General features: G+C 42.8%; 1 protein-coding gene across 5 annotated transcripts in view; it reads right to left on the minus strand.

Moving 5' to 3' along the window:
- The window catches only part of PRKG1 (protein kinase cGMP-dependent 1), a 1199334-nt gene that overhangs the window by 435529 nt on the left and 745847 nt on the right, over positions 1–17958 (minus strand). For all 5 annotated transcript variants that reach the window (XM_025441421.3, XM_025441420.3, XM_025441422.3 and 2 more), the window contains one exon: positions 6903–7008. In XM_025441421.3, coding sequence (XP_025297206.1) covers positions 6903–7008 — 106 coding nt within the window. The remainder of the gene's footprint in view (positions 1–6902; positions 7009–17958) is intronic.

Here is a 17958-nt window from a genome sequence, read left to right on the forward strand (position 1 = left end):
AGGAGTGAAGAAGTCACGGGAACGATGGTTAGAGCACAGGGATATATAGTCCAGGATATCGTAGTAGTGTTATGTGGGGACAGATGGTAGCTATGCGTGTGGGGCGTATAGCATAACTTAGAGATGTGGAATCACTGCTGTATAACTGAAACTACTGCGTGTCAACTATATTTCAACAACAAAAAAGTTAAAATAAACCCAAATATTCCAGAAGAATTATGAAACACTAGAAAATGTGTTTAGTATAGATTGTGGACAATTTTACCCTGGAGATTTTGAACTGGAGACCGTTGACATTACAGGGCAGCTGAATTTACAATTTTCCTAGGAGCAGAGCTACATAATTATATGATCGACTTTCCACGTGACTTTGGGAAACTCAATGCTCACTGGTCTCATGGGCAAGATGAGTGACCTCTCCTATCCCTTACCACGTTATAGTCTACTCCATGAACTCTAAATGAACATCTTCCTGATTATTCTACATATTTGTAAAAGTATAGAATATAAATCTCAGAACAAGGTAACCTGTTGAGTAGAGTTATAAGAATACGAAGTTACGTTTTCAAATTAGATCAGAGAAGGAAAGTTTGCAAGGGTTTCAGAAGTCTCATTATTCTAAGATTAAGAGTAAAAAACATGTGGAATATAGAAAAAAAAAATCTAAGTAGTATCAAGTTACTTATATAAGGAAATTACCTTTGTGGAGAGAAAAAAAAATATGTATTACTAACTACTACTCCACAGTAAGTTTGCCATAGTGAGGAGCTTCCACTGGAATATACACCAGGAGCCCGAGTCTAGGTACTGGCACGGCACCCAGAATGGGAATTCATAACTTGAGTTGTGGTTTACTAAATGTGAGCTCATTTTGGCTCAAGACTCTGTTCCTTCACTTGAAAAAGGTGCACAGAGATTAGATTACATTAGATCTTACGTTTTTGTAAACCTATTTTTTTTTAATCCTCATTGAGGTGTCAGACCACACAGGCCATTACATAGGCCCCTACTAGTGGCCAGGTGATAAAAACCTAAAATAATGAAAGAGAAGCTTCAGGGAAGTTTTGGTTTAGGTATAGACTCTAGACAGAGGTCATGGAGCCAACCCAAAATGAAGATATCCTCATGGTGAAGGTCATTCTGATAAAAACAGGACGCCATGAGGTCTCAATACAAAGTCATCCTCTTTTGGAGTAGGGTGGTTATCACTTTCCTAAAACGCATGTGCAAGTAGCAGATTTATTCAATTATATATTAGATGTGTATAGTAGCATTATTGTTTCAGAGAAGAAAAAGAACAAACCATATTTGAGGCTTACTCTCCAGAGATGGAAATAAGGAATAAATGACACAGCTGCATCAAACGTGGCAGCAGGAAGTGCTCTAAGCAGCTGTAAGATTTTCTGAAGGCCCCCTCATCACCTGGACTCATTGAACATAGATGCCCCTAAGACTCTCTCAGGGGCCATTAGCTTTGGGCTTTGTTATCACTCAGCTTCCACTGATTAGGAATTCCTGGAGGAGATCTCACCCCTCCTGCCCCAAGATCCAAACCACATGACTGGTAGTTTTAAAACTGAAAAATGCCTCCATGTTCTTTATGATTAGAAAGTTTGCTAGGAGCCAAGACGTCCAAGACTTTCAAGATCTCCAAGCTTAAAAATTCTATTTATTGAGAATATCATGGCCAGCTTGGTGGCTAATACCATCAGTGTCTCTTTCAACTGTGAAGAGGACAAAGCAGAGATTTCTAGTTGTTTGAGGGAGATCAGATTCATTTTTTTCCTGCCCCAGTGGGCACACTCTATGCTCCATACAACAGGTCACCCTGGGAAATCTATCCATTCAAAGTGAGAGGCATCTCTTGGAATGAGCTCCACTGTGAGGGCCCCATGGCTCACACGGACATGGAGGCGACGAAAGACAGTCCTGTGTTGGAGGAGAGAAAATGAGGAAGAACAAGGAGAATGATAGGAATCGGTGAAGGCCAGAAGCAGCCCTGGAAGGCAGGAGTTTCCAAGACCCAGGCTTTATCTTAGGGATGGTCAGGAGCCATGGAAAGGCTTTGTGCAGGAAGAGGGTGTGAGCACCTCTGCGTTACCGAAAGATCCCTTCGCGAATGAAGACCATGTTTTCCAATGAACAGGGTCCACTAAGTAGCTTAAATTCCAAATGGTCCTCGTCTCTCTGTTGTCATTGAGGCAAGGGACATAAATAGAAGTTCACGATCATGTCTGTAATGTCATCCTAGTTCCAAGAAGCCCACCCAGTGGCCACGCAGTTGCATCTTGCGGCTCCTTGGGATAGATGCCAGTGCCAAGAGGAGCACAGAGAATATGCTCAGAAAAAGGAAACGCAAATTAACTCTGGCAGCTATTTGGCTCATTTTTCAGAATCCATCTTATAAAGCAGCATTTTCCAGTAGTCAAAGAGGATGGAAATGCTCACAACTGGCGAAAAATCACTGCGGGACCTAGAGCAACCATGCCCTGCTTAGCAGCACTGCCCCTTGAATATTTGTGTGCGTGTGTATGCGTGTGCACTATGCCTGCAGAGGAACATCTGTGTTTACATCAGGGAATGTCAAAGAGGCATAAGAGAGAAATGGCAAAGTCGATTAAAGAGGTAGAATCAGAGTTTGATGTGGCATTCAATAGCAAAAAGGAGGCCAACCCACATGACCGGGAGCTACGACATGGGTAAACGCACTGGAGTGAAAATAAAAACCAACTTCAATAATAAAGAAAGATCTATGCATTTTGGCAGAACATGTATATGCCTGGTGTGTCCCGTTTTCTCACCCGCTACACCTACTGCCGGTTTTGAAAAATAACAGGGAAGCATGGCATGGGGAGACAGACGAGCAGTGCCAGGAGATTGTTTTTTCAGATTTGTTATCTTTCTGGGTGTATCTCAATTGCTTTAACTCCTTAACACAATGTAAAGTATAAATATCTAAGGTAGAAAGCTGGAGATGAAGGATTTAGCAAACGCATTAGAGAAAACCACTCCTTCTCACTCCCCCCACGCTATAGGAAAATGTCAAAGGGGCCCCTGTGGGGCTCAGCGGCTGAGCAACTGCCTTCGGCTCAGGGCATGATCCCAGGGCCCTGGGATCGAATCCCACATTGGGCTCCCCACAAGGAACCTGCTTCTCCCTCTGCCTGTGTCTCTGCCCCCACCCCCTGTGTCTCTCATGAATAAATAAAATGTAAAAACTAAAAAACAAACAAAAGGGATAATGTCAAAGTACTAAGTCCATGTTTTTATATATTACCATAAAATGAGTCTTCCTAGCAGCACCACCTGGGTGGCTCAGTTAAAGTGTCTGCCTTCAGGGATCCCTGGGTGGCGCAGTGGTTTGGCGCCTGCCTTTGGCCCAGGGCGCGATCCTGGAGACCCAGGATCGAATCCCACATCAGGCTCCCGGTGCATGGAGCCTGCTTCTCCCTCTGCCTATGTCTCTGCCTCTCTCTCTCTCTGTGACTATCATAAATAAATAAAAATTTAAAAAAAATTAAAAAAAAAAAAAGTGTCTGCCTTCAGCTCAGGTCATGATCCTGGAGTCCCAGGGATCCATGCCCATGTTGGGATCTCTGCAGACAAAGGAGCCTCTCTCTGCCCCTCCTTGTCCACCTGGCTTCTCTCTAAAGTATTTTTTTTTTTTAAAGAGCCTTTCTACACATGAAGCCATAAAAGGAAAAGTTGATTGACTTGACTACATAAAATTTTATACAATTTAAGAGTGATAAGCAAATTTGACAAAAATAGGGAAATAAAAATTTATATATATATATATATATATATATATATATATATATATATATAAATAAGAGAGGGTGGGGGACAGAGTCACAGGCAGAGGGAGAAGCAGGCTCCATGCAGGGAGCCTGATGTGAGACTCAATCCCGGGTCTCCAGGATCACGCCCCAGGCTGCAGGTGGTGCTAAACCACTGTGCCACCAGGGCTGCCCTAAAATCTATTTTTAAAATATTTTATTAATTTATTCATGAGAGACACAGAAAGAGGGAGAGCTAGAGGAAGAAGTAGGCTCCCTGAGGGGATCCCCATGGGGGACTTGATCCCAGGACCCTGGGATCATGACCTAAGCTGAAGGCAGACACTCAACCACTGAGCCACCTGGGTGCCTCCCCCCACCCCTCAAAAACAACAAAACTATTCTTAAGTTAGGATAGAAGATTTCACTTAATTCTGCTCATGTAAGTTTTTGACAGTATCATTTCTTTTGGGACTATTATACACACTTCTTAATAGTCCTACAAAATAAAGGGTATTAAGTATAGTTAGCTTGGAAAAGTAAAGGAGAGGGGAATCTTATTTACTCATTCAGCTTCATGAGTGTACAACTCGGGCAACAGTACAGGTCCCAAGCTTAGAAGATGCCTATGCTTGGTTTAACACTATGCTGTGATGGTCTTGATATTTCTAACATTTCTAACATACATACACACATAGATTATTTAATTTTTGGATAAAAGGAGCCCTGAATTGTCACTTGTCTTTGGGCTCTGAGAACCATGTACTGGTCTCTCCTTACTGTCTATAAATTATCTACAAAATCAGTTTTGTGCTAAAGAATAACAAGATGCTTAAGAAAAGTTTACAGCCTAGAAGTAAGTTTAGCAGTTAAGTTGTAGTAAAATAAAAATTGAGACACACGGTAGAGATGAAGTTCATACAAGGGAAACGTTACTTCTTGGTGGAAGGAGGTTACTAGTGATGCAAGGGGCAGCTTTTGGTAGGATCGTAAAAATAAAATTTGAACACTGATGGAAGAGAAATAAAGGTGCAGGGACATTGGCAGTGAGTTTTATTAAAGCACAGGGGCTGAGGGACTGGCTGAGCACAGGGAACTTTTGGGTTTTCCAGGACAAGAAGCCTCCAAGCTGGACAAACAGGCTCAAGTGGCTTTGGGGGCCCCTTGGATGTCCAGCCGACGAGGCTGTGAATAATTCAAGAGCAATTGGGAGCCACGGAAGGGCTAGAGAGAACCAGGTAACCACAGTCTTCATTTAGGATGATGAAGGCTGAGCCCAGGCCATGCCAGTCACCTTGTCACCTCTCCAGGCTCCCAGCCCAGTGCGGCCTTCACAAAGGATGTGGCCAGAGGGACAGTGACAGTCTAGGTCTACATCCCCTTCAACCAGTTGGACTTCACTTGCTCTAAGCTGGCCAACTAGGCATGTTCCCACACCCTGGAGAACTAACGTTTATTGTTCAAGGTTTGAACTGTCAGAGCAGAACAACAAATGTACGTGGCTCTGAAAATACAACCAAAATGGGAAATACACGCATGCTCAATTAGATCACAGTGAGACTTCATGGCCTCAACTAGGGGCTCTGGAAAGGTTTCTGTGTGTCATGGGAGCACGTGTGGATGCTTACTCCATTTTCTGGAGAAAACAAAACTATGGAAGCTGAAACCTACACCCCAAGTGCCCAATGCTTAGGTACATGACACACCTAACAGGCTCTGCCCTACAGGCTAGAATTTTATCAGTTACCAGCTGGGATCTTTGGCTATTAGGCTGCATCTGAAGAAATCCGTGACTTGCACTTTAAATTTGCATTTTTAAGTTTTTTGTTTCTTCAGCCTATTGCTCTCTATTCTCTTTCTATTCCCTCAGACACATACCAACATACAGATCCACATACACACGCAGACCTATACACAAACATGGGTACATGCACGGCACCTGAATAATTCCCCTTGTAAACTATACTAAACTCCAAACAGCAATTGACATTTCTACTTCTAAATGTTTCATCCAGTCACGTTCCAGGAAAATCCCAACCCCCTGATAAGTGAAAATATAGCTATTATTACTTGACCTCAAATTATGATTTTATTGTCCCTTCAAGCAGGAATTTAAGGAAAAAAAATGTGGAAATAAAAAATGTATAAACAATGAATCAGAAAATAAACTACATAAAATCAAGCCTTAAACCTGCGTAAGAAAATGCAACAGGTGTGTGTCACGATGTCTCACTGAAACAAGAGGGCATTTTGATTTTTTTTAGCTCCAATGAAACCATTTCTTCTCTCACACACACACACACACACACACGCACACACACACACAAATATGTATAGAGAGAAAAAGCCCATTTAACATTCTAGCTCTGAAAAACGAGACCTTAACTGACACTACACTGCCTTTTAACCAAACCATCTGTATATCACTACTTAAGGATGGTTCAATTTTCAAAAGAAAGAAAAATACAAAATATTTCTTGGAGGGGGGAAAAAAGTTGTCAATATTCTTTTTAATGATAAAATAACGTGTTTTCTTTAAGCTCAGAGACAAAGGCAGGCATTTGAGGAAATATCAGTGTAATCTTAAGAAATGAAAAGCCGTTTCTTTTATTCCAATTTCCATGCTAGACTGAATTATGATAATACACGCTATCAAGAAAAGCTTTTGATATTTCAGAACTGCGACATAAAACAAATTTAATTTGGGACATTAAGCCCAGGATTAAAGGATAATGAGCTTGGTCTTGGCACTCTTCCATCTTCGTGATCTGACCTTTAACATGGAGTCTTACCCAAGAGAGGATTCAGTCAGAAGCGGTACCTCAGACATATTAACTGATAAATAGTGAGGGATGGACTCGACATCCCATTTTGTTCGAGCAAATTCTTGGTTTCTCTGAGCCTTGCTCCTCCACAAGAGGATGTTCAATGAAACGCTCAAGTTCTGACTTAATCAGAACTTGATGCTACCATGGAAATGGGTACCAGAAACAGAGAGAAGCCAGGCCAAAGCCTTGTGCTTCCACAAACTTGTAGGAGGTTCAGCCCAAGAGGGGTGTGAGTCAAAGAAGAGGGTTGAACGGGCAATTAGCACCCACGGCAGAAGAAATGAGAGCATCCTACCTTTTTAAAAATTCCATATACTCGGTATGCTTGATGAGTCCCGTCCTCATCATGATGGTTTGGAAACATTGTCGATCGATGGCCCAGAGTTTCACATTTACAAGAGCTGGAGAAGAGAAAAAGGAAACAGGGGAAAAAAAAAAAAAAAGTTAGACCATTTCAGCTGTGCACATCATGCAGGAGAGGCGAGGGATCCAGGAGAGGTATGGAAATGATCAACCTTCATTTACAGCTGATACCATCATGCTATCTTGTTTCGTGAAGGCGGCAGGTATTCTTACAGGCGAGATGCAGTTCATAATTTTCCACTTAGTATTATTGCCTAAGAGGAGGATTCTCATTGCTCTTCTGTCCTGAAGGGATGGGAATGCCTCAGTACCCACTGAACAAATTTAGTACTTTCAAGACTATCGGTGGAGTTAAAAAAAAAAAAAAAAGTCACAAGGAGAAAGAGAAAGATTCACAATTAATAACACTCCTTAGTAATTACCCAGAATGGTGTTAAGGACTTAAATCATCCTGTTTTAATTGCAAAAAGTAGAGGTGAAAACTCCATCTTCAGGCTTCAGGCTGAATTCCATATAATAGAAATGATAATTGCCCAAGGATTTCTACACGAGGCTCCTTTTTACAAACCATAACCTGTGCCCAAAGTCGTCCCGTGAAGTTAGACTAGGTATGTTTGTTGAATTTTAATTTCTAGTCTTACACACCACGGTCTTTGACAAGGAATAATAGTGTTGAAACTGAGCACCACAGAAGTCCACCGCTTGATCTATTAAGCGCACGACTAAGAGACAAGTTTTGGGGAAAGATGCTATAGGGTAACAGAACGATTTAAGAAGATCTGCTTAGGTTTTCAAAGGACACACCAAAAATCTCGGTGACTGAATCTGTGATGGGCACCCAAGACGCTCCTTGTACTATGGTCTCCATTTTTGTGTATTTTTGTGGATTTTCACAATAAAGAACGTTTTAAGTGGGCACACAAATGAATCAAGCCAATCGGCAGACTGTACCCACGGGGAAGAGGGTAAGGAGACTATGCAGGGGCTGGTGCAAGACAAGCTAGTAGAGACGGTTTATGGTTTAATGAGCCAAACATGGAAAGACTGAAGAGGACAATTCTCTCAACTAAGCCCGCTGGATGTAATGGATTGAGGTACGGGGGGTACGGGACAGGGGCACACGGTACTAGGCCGCAGGTGCACCACGCGGGGAGGGACCACGAGTGACCTCAGTGGAGGGAAAGAGGAGGGAGGGACTAGGCGTTCTAGAGTAAACCCCTATCTTTGACTGTTCCCTAATTTTTCCTTGCAAAATTCTTCAAAGCTAAGAAACTAGAACATGACTTCCCCCTTGGTCTGTTCTTTGTTGCAGGAAAAAAAAAAAAAAAAGGTGCTCAGTTAATGAGAAAATGAACAAAGCAGCAAAGGCTGGTGCACGCATGGCTCCGTTCCAAGTATCTTTTAAAAAATGAACTATCCTCAAAAACGAGCACAGATGTGCTCCAGCCACATTCTAGTTCCTCTGTGGAATCCAGGCTCCTTTCCAGAACACCTGTTTACTTGAGACAAACCCTAGGACTGGAGGACAGGACCACAAAGGACTGCCAGTTCAGGAAGAGATTCACAAGGAGGAGAGGCTTTTAAAAGGGACAGGAGCTGAGCTAGGAGAGAGCTTGAGGGGTGGGGGAAATCTGTTGGGGAGAGCCCAAGAGCAGGGCTGGAAGGGGGCTGTGGTTGGGGGGAAGAGGGGAGTCCAGGCAGGGATACCACAGTCCCCGAAGGCTGAGACCCTGCAGGGTCGCTGTATAATTGCTGCAGGTGCCTTGAAGCCAGGCAGAGGAAGCAGGGATTCACGTATGAGCAACAAAAAGCTACTAGAAATCTTAAAGACAAAACAAAAGAAAAAAAAAAGCAATTTAAGAGTATACCATAAAGATTTTGAATGCTTACAAGACAAAAAAAAAAAATTCTGTATCCATCATCATTCTTATCAGTTCCTAGGTATTTCCAGTATACAAAGTCTTCCTCCAAAGGATGAATTAGGATACACCAACCAATTTTGTCCTGAAAACAGTGGCAGTGAAGATAGTTGTACTATTAAATATATACATACTGCACTGAAACCCAAGGACTCATTAGAAGCAGAATGTCGGGGCGGGGGGGTGGTGTCCCGGGGTGGCTCAGCAGTTTAGCACCTGCCTTCAGCCCAGGACATCATCCTGGAGACCCAGGGTCGAGTCCCACGTGGGCTCCCTGCATGGAGCCTGCTTCTCCCTCTGCCTGTGTCTCTGCCCACCCCTCTCTCTCCCATAATTTTTTTTTTTAAAGCAGAATGTCAAAGGGAAGTCAAGCACACATACAGGTGAAGGCTGTGCCCCGCAGGCCACAGAGTACTCCCAACAGCTGTATGTAAAGGTTTCTATTATAGGCTCTTAAACAGAGATGATGATCACAGTGATAGCTGATAAAGACTAATCGAGGAGGGGCAGAAGTTGGATTCAGAGACACCCAAATTAAGCAGAAAGCGGACCAACAGGGCCACTGTCAAATAACATTCATGTAAAGACCAGAGGGCAGAGTGGGAATAGGATGGGAAGCAAAAAAAAAAAAAAGGTCCTGGAGGGTCAGGGGCGTGTGACACACGCATGTGCTGCTGTGTTGGGACCAACTTATCTGCAACCTTTTCAGTCCAAGTTCACCCTTGGAGGCCTGGCTCTCGTCCCGTCCGCTGGGCCAGCTCTCTGCCCCGTGTCACTATCTGTAGCACGTTACCAGTATTGGTCATGATCTCTCCTATGCCTGGATCCGGTTCCCTCAAGGAAGTTTGTACATTCCCCCCAGAGAAAAGTCCAGGTCTTGCTTCTTAGGACTTCTCCCCAGTGACAAATTAGCTTTCCATTTGATAAGCATCGGGTGTATCGCTTAATATAATTTATGCACACAAAGTTCACCCCCCCCCCAAAAAAAAGTAAACCTAGGTAGACTCTAAAGTTACATTAAAATACCTAAATTTATTCATCAGGACTCATGACCCATGTATTAAAAAATTAGCTCTAAGTTCACAGAATCAAATGTTTTCATTTTATCTTCCGACTCCCACTTACATGGGCTATTGGGAGGTCTCTAAGTAAAAAACGGTTTCAGATATTTTGCAAGATAATGAACATGGCTTGAGGAGATTGCAAATTTGTCCATGACCTTGGGCAAGATGCCCAAACCTCCTCTGTAGTCAGCCCACATACCTATTAGTCAAGTCAGCATTTCACAGGTGGGCAAGCGTGACTAATAATCACCTTGCCTTGTTTTTGAGAATGTGGTTATATTCGAGTTGTGATGAACACCTTCCTTCTTCAACAGCCAGCTGGAGTGGAAGTCTGCCGCTTCCGTAACTTACAGACCATTCAAAAAAAATTTTTTTTAATTTTCCATGTACCTTTGATTTTTAAGGGGTGTATTAATCTCTGTAGGCAATAAGCACTTGGGCAAATTCCTGTGATTATGCTTGCTGAACACTTAAGTCTCAAGGGCAGAAGGCATAGTAGGTGTGGGGAATGGATCTTTTTGTGCAAGTACGTATCTAAAATTCTCTGCTGAGACAGTGATCGTTTCTTCAGTTTCAGGCCACACTGAGCTCAGAGGAAAACAGGCCAATTCCCATTCCTCCGAGATCTCTACCTGCAGGAGCACATCAAGAACGCCTTCAACATAGGCCTTGATCACAAACCTGGGCTTGGCTTCAATTCTATTGGGGAATCTACCCACCACGCAATTCAAATTTTGGACAAATACTGAGAAAGGATGTGTGGGTATAAAACACAACCTCAAATATTTATTCAGCTCCTATTTATTTTATACCAACCTAGCCAACACCGGTGCTAGATGTAAAGGATAGAAAACAAATGCATCCCTCCTGTTTCCGCAACGTGTGATCTAGAGGCCAACAAACTATCGTCCGTGCCAGAGTAGGCCCGTGGTCCGTTTTTATATGGCAGGCTAGCTATGAATGTTTTTTTTTTTATTTTTAAATGGCTGAAAAATTTAAGAAGAAAAATATTTCATGACACATGAGAAGTACATGAAACAAGTCTCAGTGCCCATAAAACATCTGATTGGAACACAGTCATGCCCATTTGTTTCCATGTTGTGTTTGGCTGAATTGAAGAGTTTTGACAGAGACTATCTGGCCCTTTACAGAAAGCACTTGCCACCTCTTGGTCTAATAGAAGAACAAATCAAGAGTGAGTGCCAGCAGGGGGGCGGTGGAGGGAAGTATCCGGGGCTGTGAGTACACAGCTAAGGTCTCCCAGGCTCCCCTACTCCTTGTCGGGAAAGGCGGATTCGAGGCTTTGCAGAAGACAATCTTCTTCTGCAGGTTCTTCACCTGGCTCCACGGGCTGAATAGGTGCCCAAATTTGAAAGTTAAAGGCTTAATCCCCATTGTGATGGCACTTTAAGATAGGGCCTAGGGGAGGTGCAGAAGTTCCGGTAATAATTCCAACGGGGCAGGGTTGTTGGGGGTGGATTCCCCACACCAACAAGCAATCCTCAAGACACCAGTTTGATGCTCTGCAATTCAACTCAATTCTGACACTATGTACCCGGACAACATCAGACTCTGAAGTGAAGGCTCACCGTCGAGAGACGGCCTCCCCTCCTCCTCCCCCCATCAGAGGCCAGTCCATAAACCCTGCACTTGTCAATAAAGACGTGGGGAGATTCAAACACTATTAAACGTTTAAGGAAGTGCAAATCAAAACCACAATGAGATACCCACTTCACACCCATTATGGTGGCTGTCCTTAAGAAATAAATAGTAAGTGTCGGCAAAGATGTGAACAAATTAGAACTCTCCCGAATTGTTGGTGGGAATGGTAAATGGTGGAGACACATTTGAAAATGGTTGCGCGGTTCCTAAAAAAAAAAAAAAAAAAAAAAAAAAAAAAAAAAAAAAAAAAAAATCGACCTAGACTTAGCACAGGATCCAGCAATCCTACTTCTCCGGATACACACCCAAAGTAATTGAAAGCAGATACGAGAAGAGTTATTTGTACACTAAGGTCCACAGCAGCGTTCATCAGAGTCAAACGGTTGAAAGGACCCAAATGTCCTTCAAAGGGTGAACAGATATAGAAGATGTAGCCCATATTTACAATTCCTTATGAAAGGAATGAAAATCTGATACATGCTACATGAGGGGTGAACACTGAAAATGTTATATTAAGTGAAATAAGCCAGACACAGAAGGACAAGCCCTGTAGGATTCCACTGCCATGAAGTCCCTAGAATCGTCAAATTCCTAGAGACAACATAGAATCATGGCTAGGGACGGGGGTGGGGACGGGGGAGTAGGGGATAGAGAGGTGGTGCTCGATGGGGACAGTTTCAGGTCAGGCCGAGGCAAGATTCCCCCAGAGGAACAGTGGTGGGCTGCAGAATAGTGTGAACGTACTTAATGTCACTGAATTACACACTTAAAAACAGAATGTTTTAGGTTATGTGTATTTGACCATGCAGAACGCAAAGTTGATCAAAGGATTTACTTTGCTAGATAAGTAGATATGAGGAGTTTCATATTTTGTATGGCTTTTAATTTTCCATGAGATGCTCATCAGTATTTAAAGAAAATGACATGTATTTGGTACTTCCAAGACAGAACTCAAATTCCATAGGCAGAACTAGTGGCATTTCCCAGGTCTTCCTGGCCTCAGGCTCACCCCACACCCTTCACATCAATTCCTATCTGCCCCAGGCCCACCCGCCCACACAGATCCCCCACCTAGAGGGACTGTCTACCTACTTGTCTCCTGAAATTCTCACTCATCCTGGCAATATTTGGCTCAAAGTTATTTTTATTATTTTTTTCCCCTTTTCAGACCTTTCCAGGTCTTTTGCAAGCTTGTTTATATTTTCCTAGCCCTTGAGAATTTTAAATATGTGTTGTTCAATAGGATAGCCCCTAGTCATCTGGGGTCTTTGAGTACTTAAGGTTAATGGAAATTGAAATGTGCTGGGTAAGTTACACACAGAATTTGGAAGACTCTGTATGAAAAGACAGAAGGTCTTAAATTTTTTTATATTGATTACATGTTAAAATAAAAATATTTGACATGCTAAGTAAAAATAAAGATATTTGACATACTAAGTAGAACTGACCTACTGAGTAAAAACATACTACAAAAATTCATTACACTGGTTTCCCTTTACTTTTTAGTTTTCCTTTTTTTTTGTACGGTTGGCACATAATGTTAAATTAGGTTCAGGCGTATGACACAGTGATTCAACTTCTCTACATGTTCACACACGTAGCTACCACCTGTCACCGTACCGGCATTACGACATCGGTGACTAGATTCCCTCTGCCGTACACCACCCATCCCCGGGACTTCTTCATTCCTTCATGGGAAGCCTATACCTCCCTCTCCCCTTCACCTACTCTGTCCGACCCCGACCCTTCTGGTAACCATCAGTTTGTTCTCTGTATTTATAGGCCTATTTCTGTTTGTTTGTTTATCTGTTGGTTTGTTGTTTTTGGTTTTTAGGGCTATGAGCAGAACCATACAGTATGTGTCTCTCTCAGTCTAATTGCACTTAGCATGGTACCTGCTGGTCCACCCATGTGGTCATCCTTTTTAAGGCTGCATAATATTCCGTTGTATCCTTTTTTTTTTTTTTAAATGCGATTACCAGAAAATTTGCCATTGCATGTAACAAATCACATTCCTGTCAGTCAGCACTACTCTAGAACAGCAATACACCTATAAATCATTTCTCCACGTATTCTCTTGTTCTGTAGGACGGCACAAATTAAGAGCTCACCAAGTATTTTCTAATTTGAATATTGTGCATGTTGAACATTTTGTGTAAGTAAAATCCATTTCTATTCTTCTACATCATAGGAAAAAAAAATAATCAGAGATCATCAGAGTCATTTGTGTTCTGACAAGGATTCCAGGGTAACAACTTCTACCCCAAGTCAGCCTCTGTCTGCAAGAAATATTTGCAGAAAATAGGTGGGTCTCATTTGAAGCGTTATGTTGATTTTGTAAGCTTTTGTCTAAATGGAAGAGAAGCTTCTAAGGACTTAACACAGAAGGAAGGAAAAGGAAAGGTGTCGCTAACTCACTCCAGGACCTCACCTTCCACATTCAAGAGGGCCAGCCCACACCATAAGGTACTTTACTACATACTCAAGGCCCTCCAGAAGCTTTAGTTTACCACCACCTCCATCTCCTGGTGCTTGAATCATCGGTGATCCCTCAGATACATAGTGTGACAGATCAGAGGCTTGGTGGGGGTGCGGAGTTCCATGGAGCCCACAACTGCTTCCCAACATTAAGGCATATGTTAGCCTAAAGCCAAATTCCAACTGCCAGAATGTTCGTAGACAAATGCTTCATAATTAGAGAAGGCCATTTGCTATTTTCAACGCATCTGGAACATGATGACGTCTCCACTGTGCGAAATTGCCTCACCATTAGTAGGGGGGTGATATTTTAAACTTTCTTGCCTAGAAAAAAAGTGTACATTCTATGAAGATAATGGATTGCAAAATTCATCGCTGCAGATAATCATCATCATAAGCTTAATAGTAGAAAAATCATTAGCAGGGTCGCCGTGATGGTCATGTATTTGAAGGATGTCGTGAAGTATCGGTTTCGTCGAGGTAGCTGCAATTGGTTTAGAATGCTCTAAATTCTGTTCAACTTCATACCTTGTACCATATAACTGGTAAGGTCAAGTGGTGATTTTTGGAATATATGAACACATTAACTATCATTGATTTTAACATTTATTTTTGCTGTCAAATGTTAAGGATACTGCAAGGACCAAATGAATGGTGATGTTCTTTTAAGACAGGATACTAATGAGGATTATTTTGAACACCATTGTTGAACATTTACTGTAGGAGATAAGAACTTGATGTCTGTTGCATTTATATCAGTCTGTCCTACTTTCATTGTCTGATATATTTTTTTAAAGATTTTTAATTTATTTATTCATGAGAGACACAGAAAGAGGCAGAGACACAGGCAGAGGGAGAAGCAGGCTCCATGCAGGGAGCCTGATGTGGGATTCAATCCCAGGTCTCCAGGATCAGGCCCTGGGCTGAAGGCAGCGCTAAACGGCTGAGCCACCCAGGTGTCCCTGTCTGATACGCTCTTATCCCCTTTCTATGAATGAAAGAGTCTCAGACTAACTTACTGCCCAAGTCACACATCATTAGTACAGCCACTTTCATTCTGATTCCAAAGCCTGTGTTCTTTTCATGGGCACATACACGCTTCTGAAACTGGGGTAAGAACATCTCTCTTCCTCACTCCATTTTTCTGTCCCATTTACCCACCCTACTCACGGTCATTAAATACTCAGAAGCTAAAAGAACAAAAGGGAATATACATTTCAGTTGATTAATAATTGAGGTGGAGAGGATTTCAACGTCTGCAGAATTCTAGCCACGTCTCCCTGGTTGTTGGCAGAAGAAAGCCCATTAACACTAAAACCTGAGAGCTGCTGAGTAACAGGTTCTGGGGGTGCAGAACTAGGGGAGAGGGGCGGGGCCCAGGGAATTCCACAAGTGTCCCAGCCTTTCCCCATGCAATCCTTTTTTCCAATACACTGTATCATGTTAACATCTGTCAAACTAAAGGGCAATTATTTAGGAACCCGCAGATACCTAGCTCAATAAAGTTCAGTGTGGGGGCTGGGGGTTGCAAGGAAGGGTATAGGAATACACAAGTAAACAAGCCAACCTCAGGTCATCGGAAGCAACCGTGGCATGAAGCAAAGGCCAGGAATGGTGGGGGAAAGAACCAGAAGAAATGGGGAAGGAGCCCCTATGAAACAGGTGGCTTTCTATATAACTCAGATCCAAACAGGGACAAAGAGTAAAAGTGGAGAGAAGACCCACAGGTAATAGTAGAGTTGTAGAAGCAACTAAAGTGCTACTAGTTCCATCTAGTGAAGACTAGTAAAGACCAGACCATCATTCTGTGAGCTACTTGCAGAGAAAGTGATGGAAGGGATAAGCAATTCCAGTCATTGCTGGATCTTCCTAAATAATCATCCTCCTCATGTTACTCCACCCACAAAAATTCAATGGCTCCCTACTGCCGTAAATAAAAACCTCCATCCTTGCATTCAATCCATATTTAGCACAAAGGACCTTCCCTCATATAATCCCTTAAACATCCCTTTCATTTCATCCAATGATTGTAACCTACCCTTCTTTTTCCTGCTTTCAGGTCTTTGCTCCAATTATTTTTCTCTACCTAAGACAATCCTAGTCCCAGTTCAAAGATCATTTTTCTCCGTGAAGACTTTCCAGTTCACCTTGGCTAGAAAAATCAGTCAGCCAATCAATCAGTTTGTCAGCCTTCCGACTGTGCTTCCTTCATGGCTCTCACCACCGTCTTGCTCCAGTTATTGGCGTGTGTGAGTTACATCCCACCAGTCTTATTGTGATGTCTTCACGGTACTCAGCAAATGCTGTAGGATATGTAAGGGACTAGGTTTTAAGAGGGAAATAATCTGGGGAAAAAGATGAAGCCCTGGAGGATATTCAGTCTGGGGAGGAGGGGAAATGTAAGAACTGTCCCGAAATAGTCGATGGGTTTATTAGACACCAAGTAAACCCAATGGAGCAGTATGGAAGAGAATTAAGTGCTAGTCTGAAATCATGAGCTGAGAGACCACTGTTGCAAACATTCCACGTGTTTGCATTTACGGAGACCTTACCACATGCCAGGGATACAAAAAACAAGACACAGGCCTTGTTCTCAGGTCCCTCCTTGCTACAGAAAGCTAACTTGGACTTTTCCTCCTTATTTACACACCCACCTCTGTATCATTTCATCTTATACTAATAGCCCTAATTGCTCCATCTCAAGACAAATTTGAACCAACCTACCAGGCACTGTTTTTGGTGGGTTAAGAGGCAATTCCTTCTGACTTGTTAAGGAGAGAACTACACCAGTAATCAGAACTCACAGGGTTGGTGATTAAGACTCAACACAAAGACAAAAGAAGTATATGAGGAAGCTTCCCATCACAGGAAGTGCTCTATAGACCACCTGCTAGAATGTGGGAGAAGATTCCCAAATCAGATGAGAAATTATTGGATCGATCACCTCCAAGGAACAACTGAAGCAGGAGATTTTACAGCAGCTAACAGATCCCTGTGAAGAGCTGGGAGGCCTAGATCTGCATGACTGGGTCCCTGGTGATAGCTATCTTAAGACAACAGCCCCTGCCCATGGGGTATTGTACAAAAGGGTGGTAGATTAGTGATAGGCAGAGGTCTAGAAAAAGGGTGCTGCCATTTGTGGACTTTAATGAAGGAAATGGCGTCTCAGTCAGTGCTTTATGCACAAAGTTGAAGACTTGGGAATGTGAAAAATAAAAATAGGAGAGTAGGCCAGAGAGTGAAAACCAGCAATCTGGAGTCTGGCCTGTGGGAGTACCTTCCTTATACCACAGAGGAGCTGCAGGGCCTGGGGCAAGTAGTCCATCAGACTGTTCTAGGAAAACAGATACTAACATGTGCCTCGTGAAACGGCTTTCAGATGGGAGTCAAAGAACTTTGCGTAGACGCACAGCGGGATACCTGGCCCCTAACATGTTCTTTGCTCATGGAGGTCCTTCAGTGACGTCATCATCCTACACATACCTAGGCAGCAGAACAAATGAGCACCACCCTGTAGGGTATGGATAATGAATTGAGAAAGTTGAAAGAGAATCAGAGTTTTGACCGGTCACGAAGTTGGCTTACTACCTCCGAATAATAAAAAAGAAACCTCACCTGATGGATTGCACACAGGTTTAGGCAGGCACCCAGGTTAAGAGGGAAATTAAGACTGAGAGGGTGTTCATGCCATATCAAAGACAAGAAGGCTGGCTTACAGCAGCACAGAGCACTTGGAAAGCTAGAAGTAGGTCGTGTTCATCTTTCTATCCCCGGTATAGTGTATTTCCAGTTCCTGACACATGGTAAAAAGCCAATCCATGTTGGCGGGATGAGTAACTCATACGTATTCCTGCCTGACACTTTT

This window comes from Canis lupus, chromosome 26 (assembly GCF_003254725.2).
Source record: "Canis lupus dingo isolate Sandy chromosome 26, ASM325472v2, whole genome shotgun sequence".
In the NCBI taxonomy this organism is placed as follows: Eukaryota; Metazoa; Chordata; class Mammalia; order Carnivora; family Canidae; genus Canis; species Canis lupus.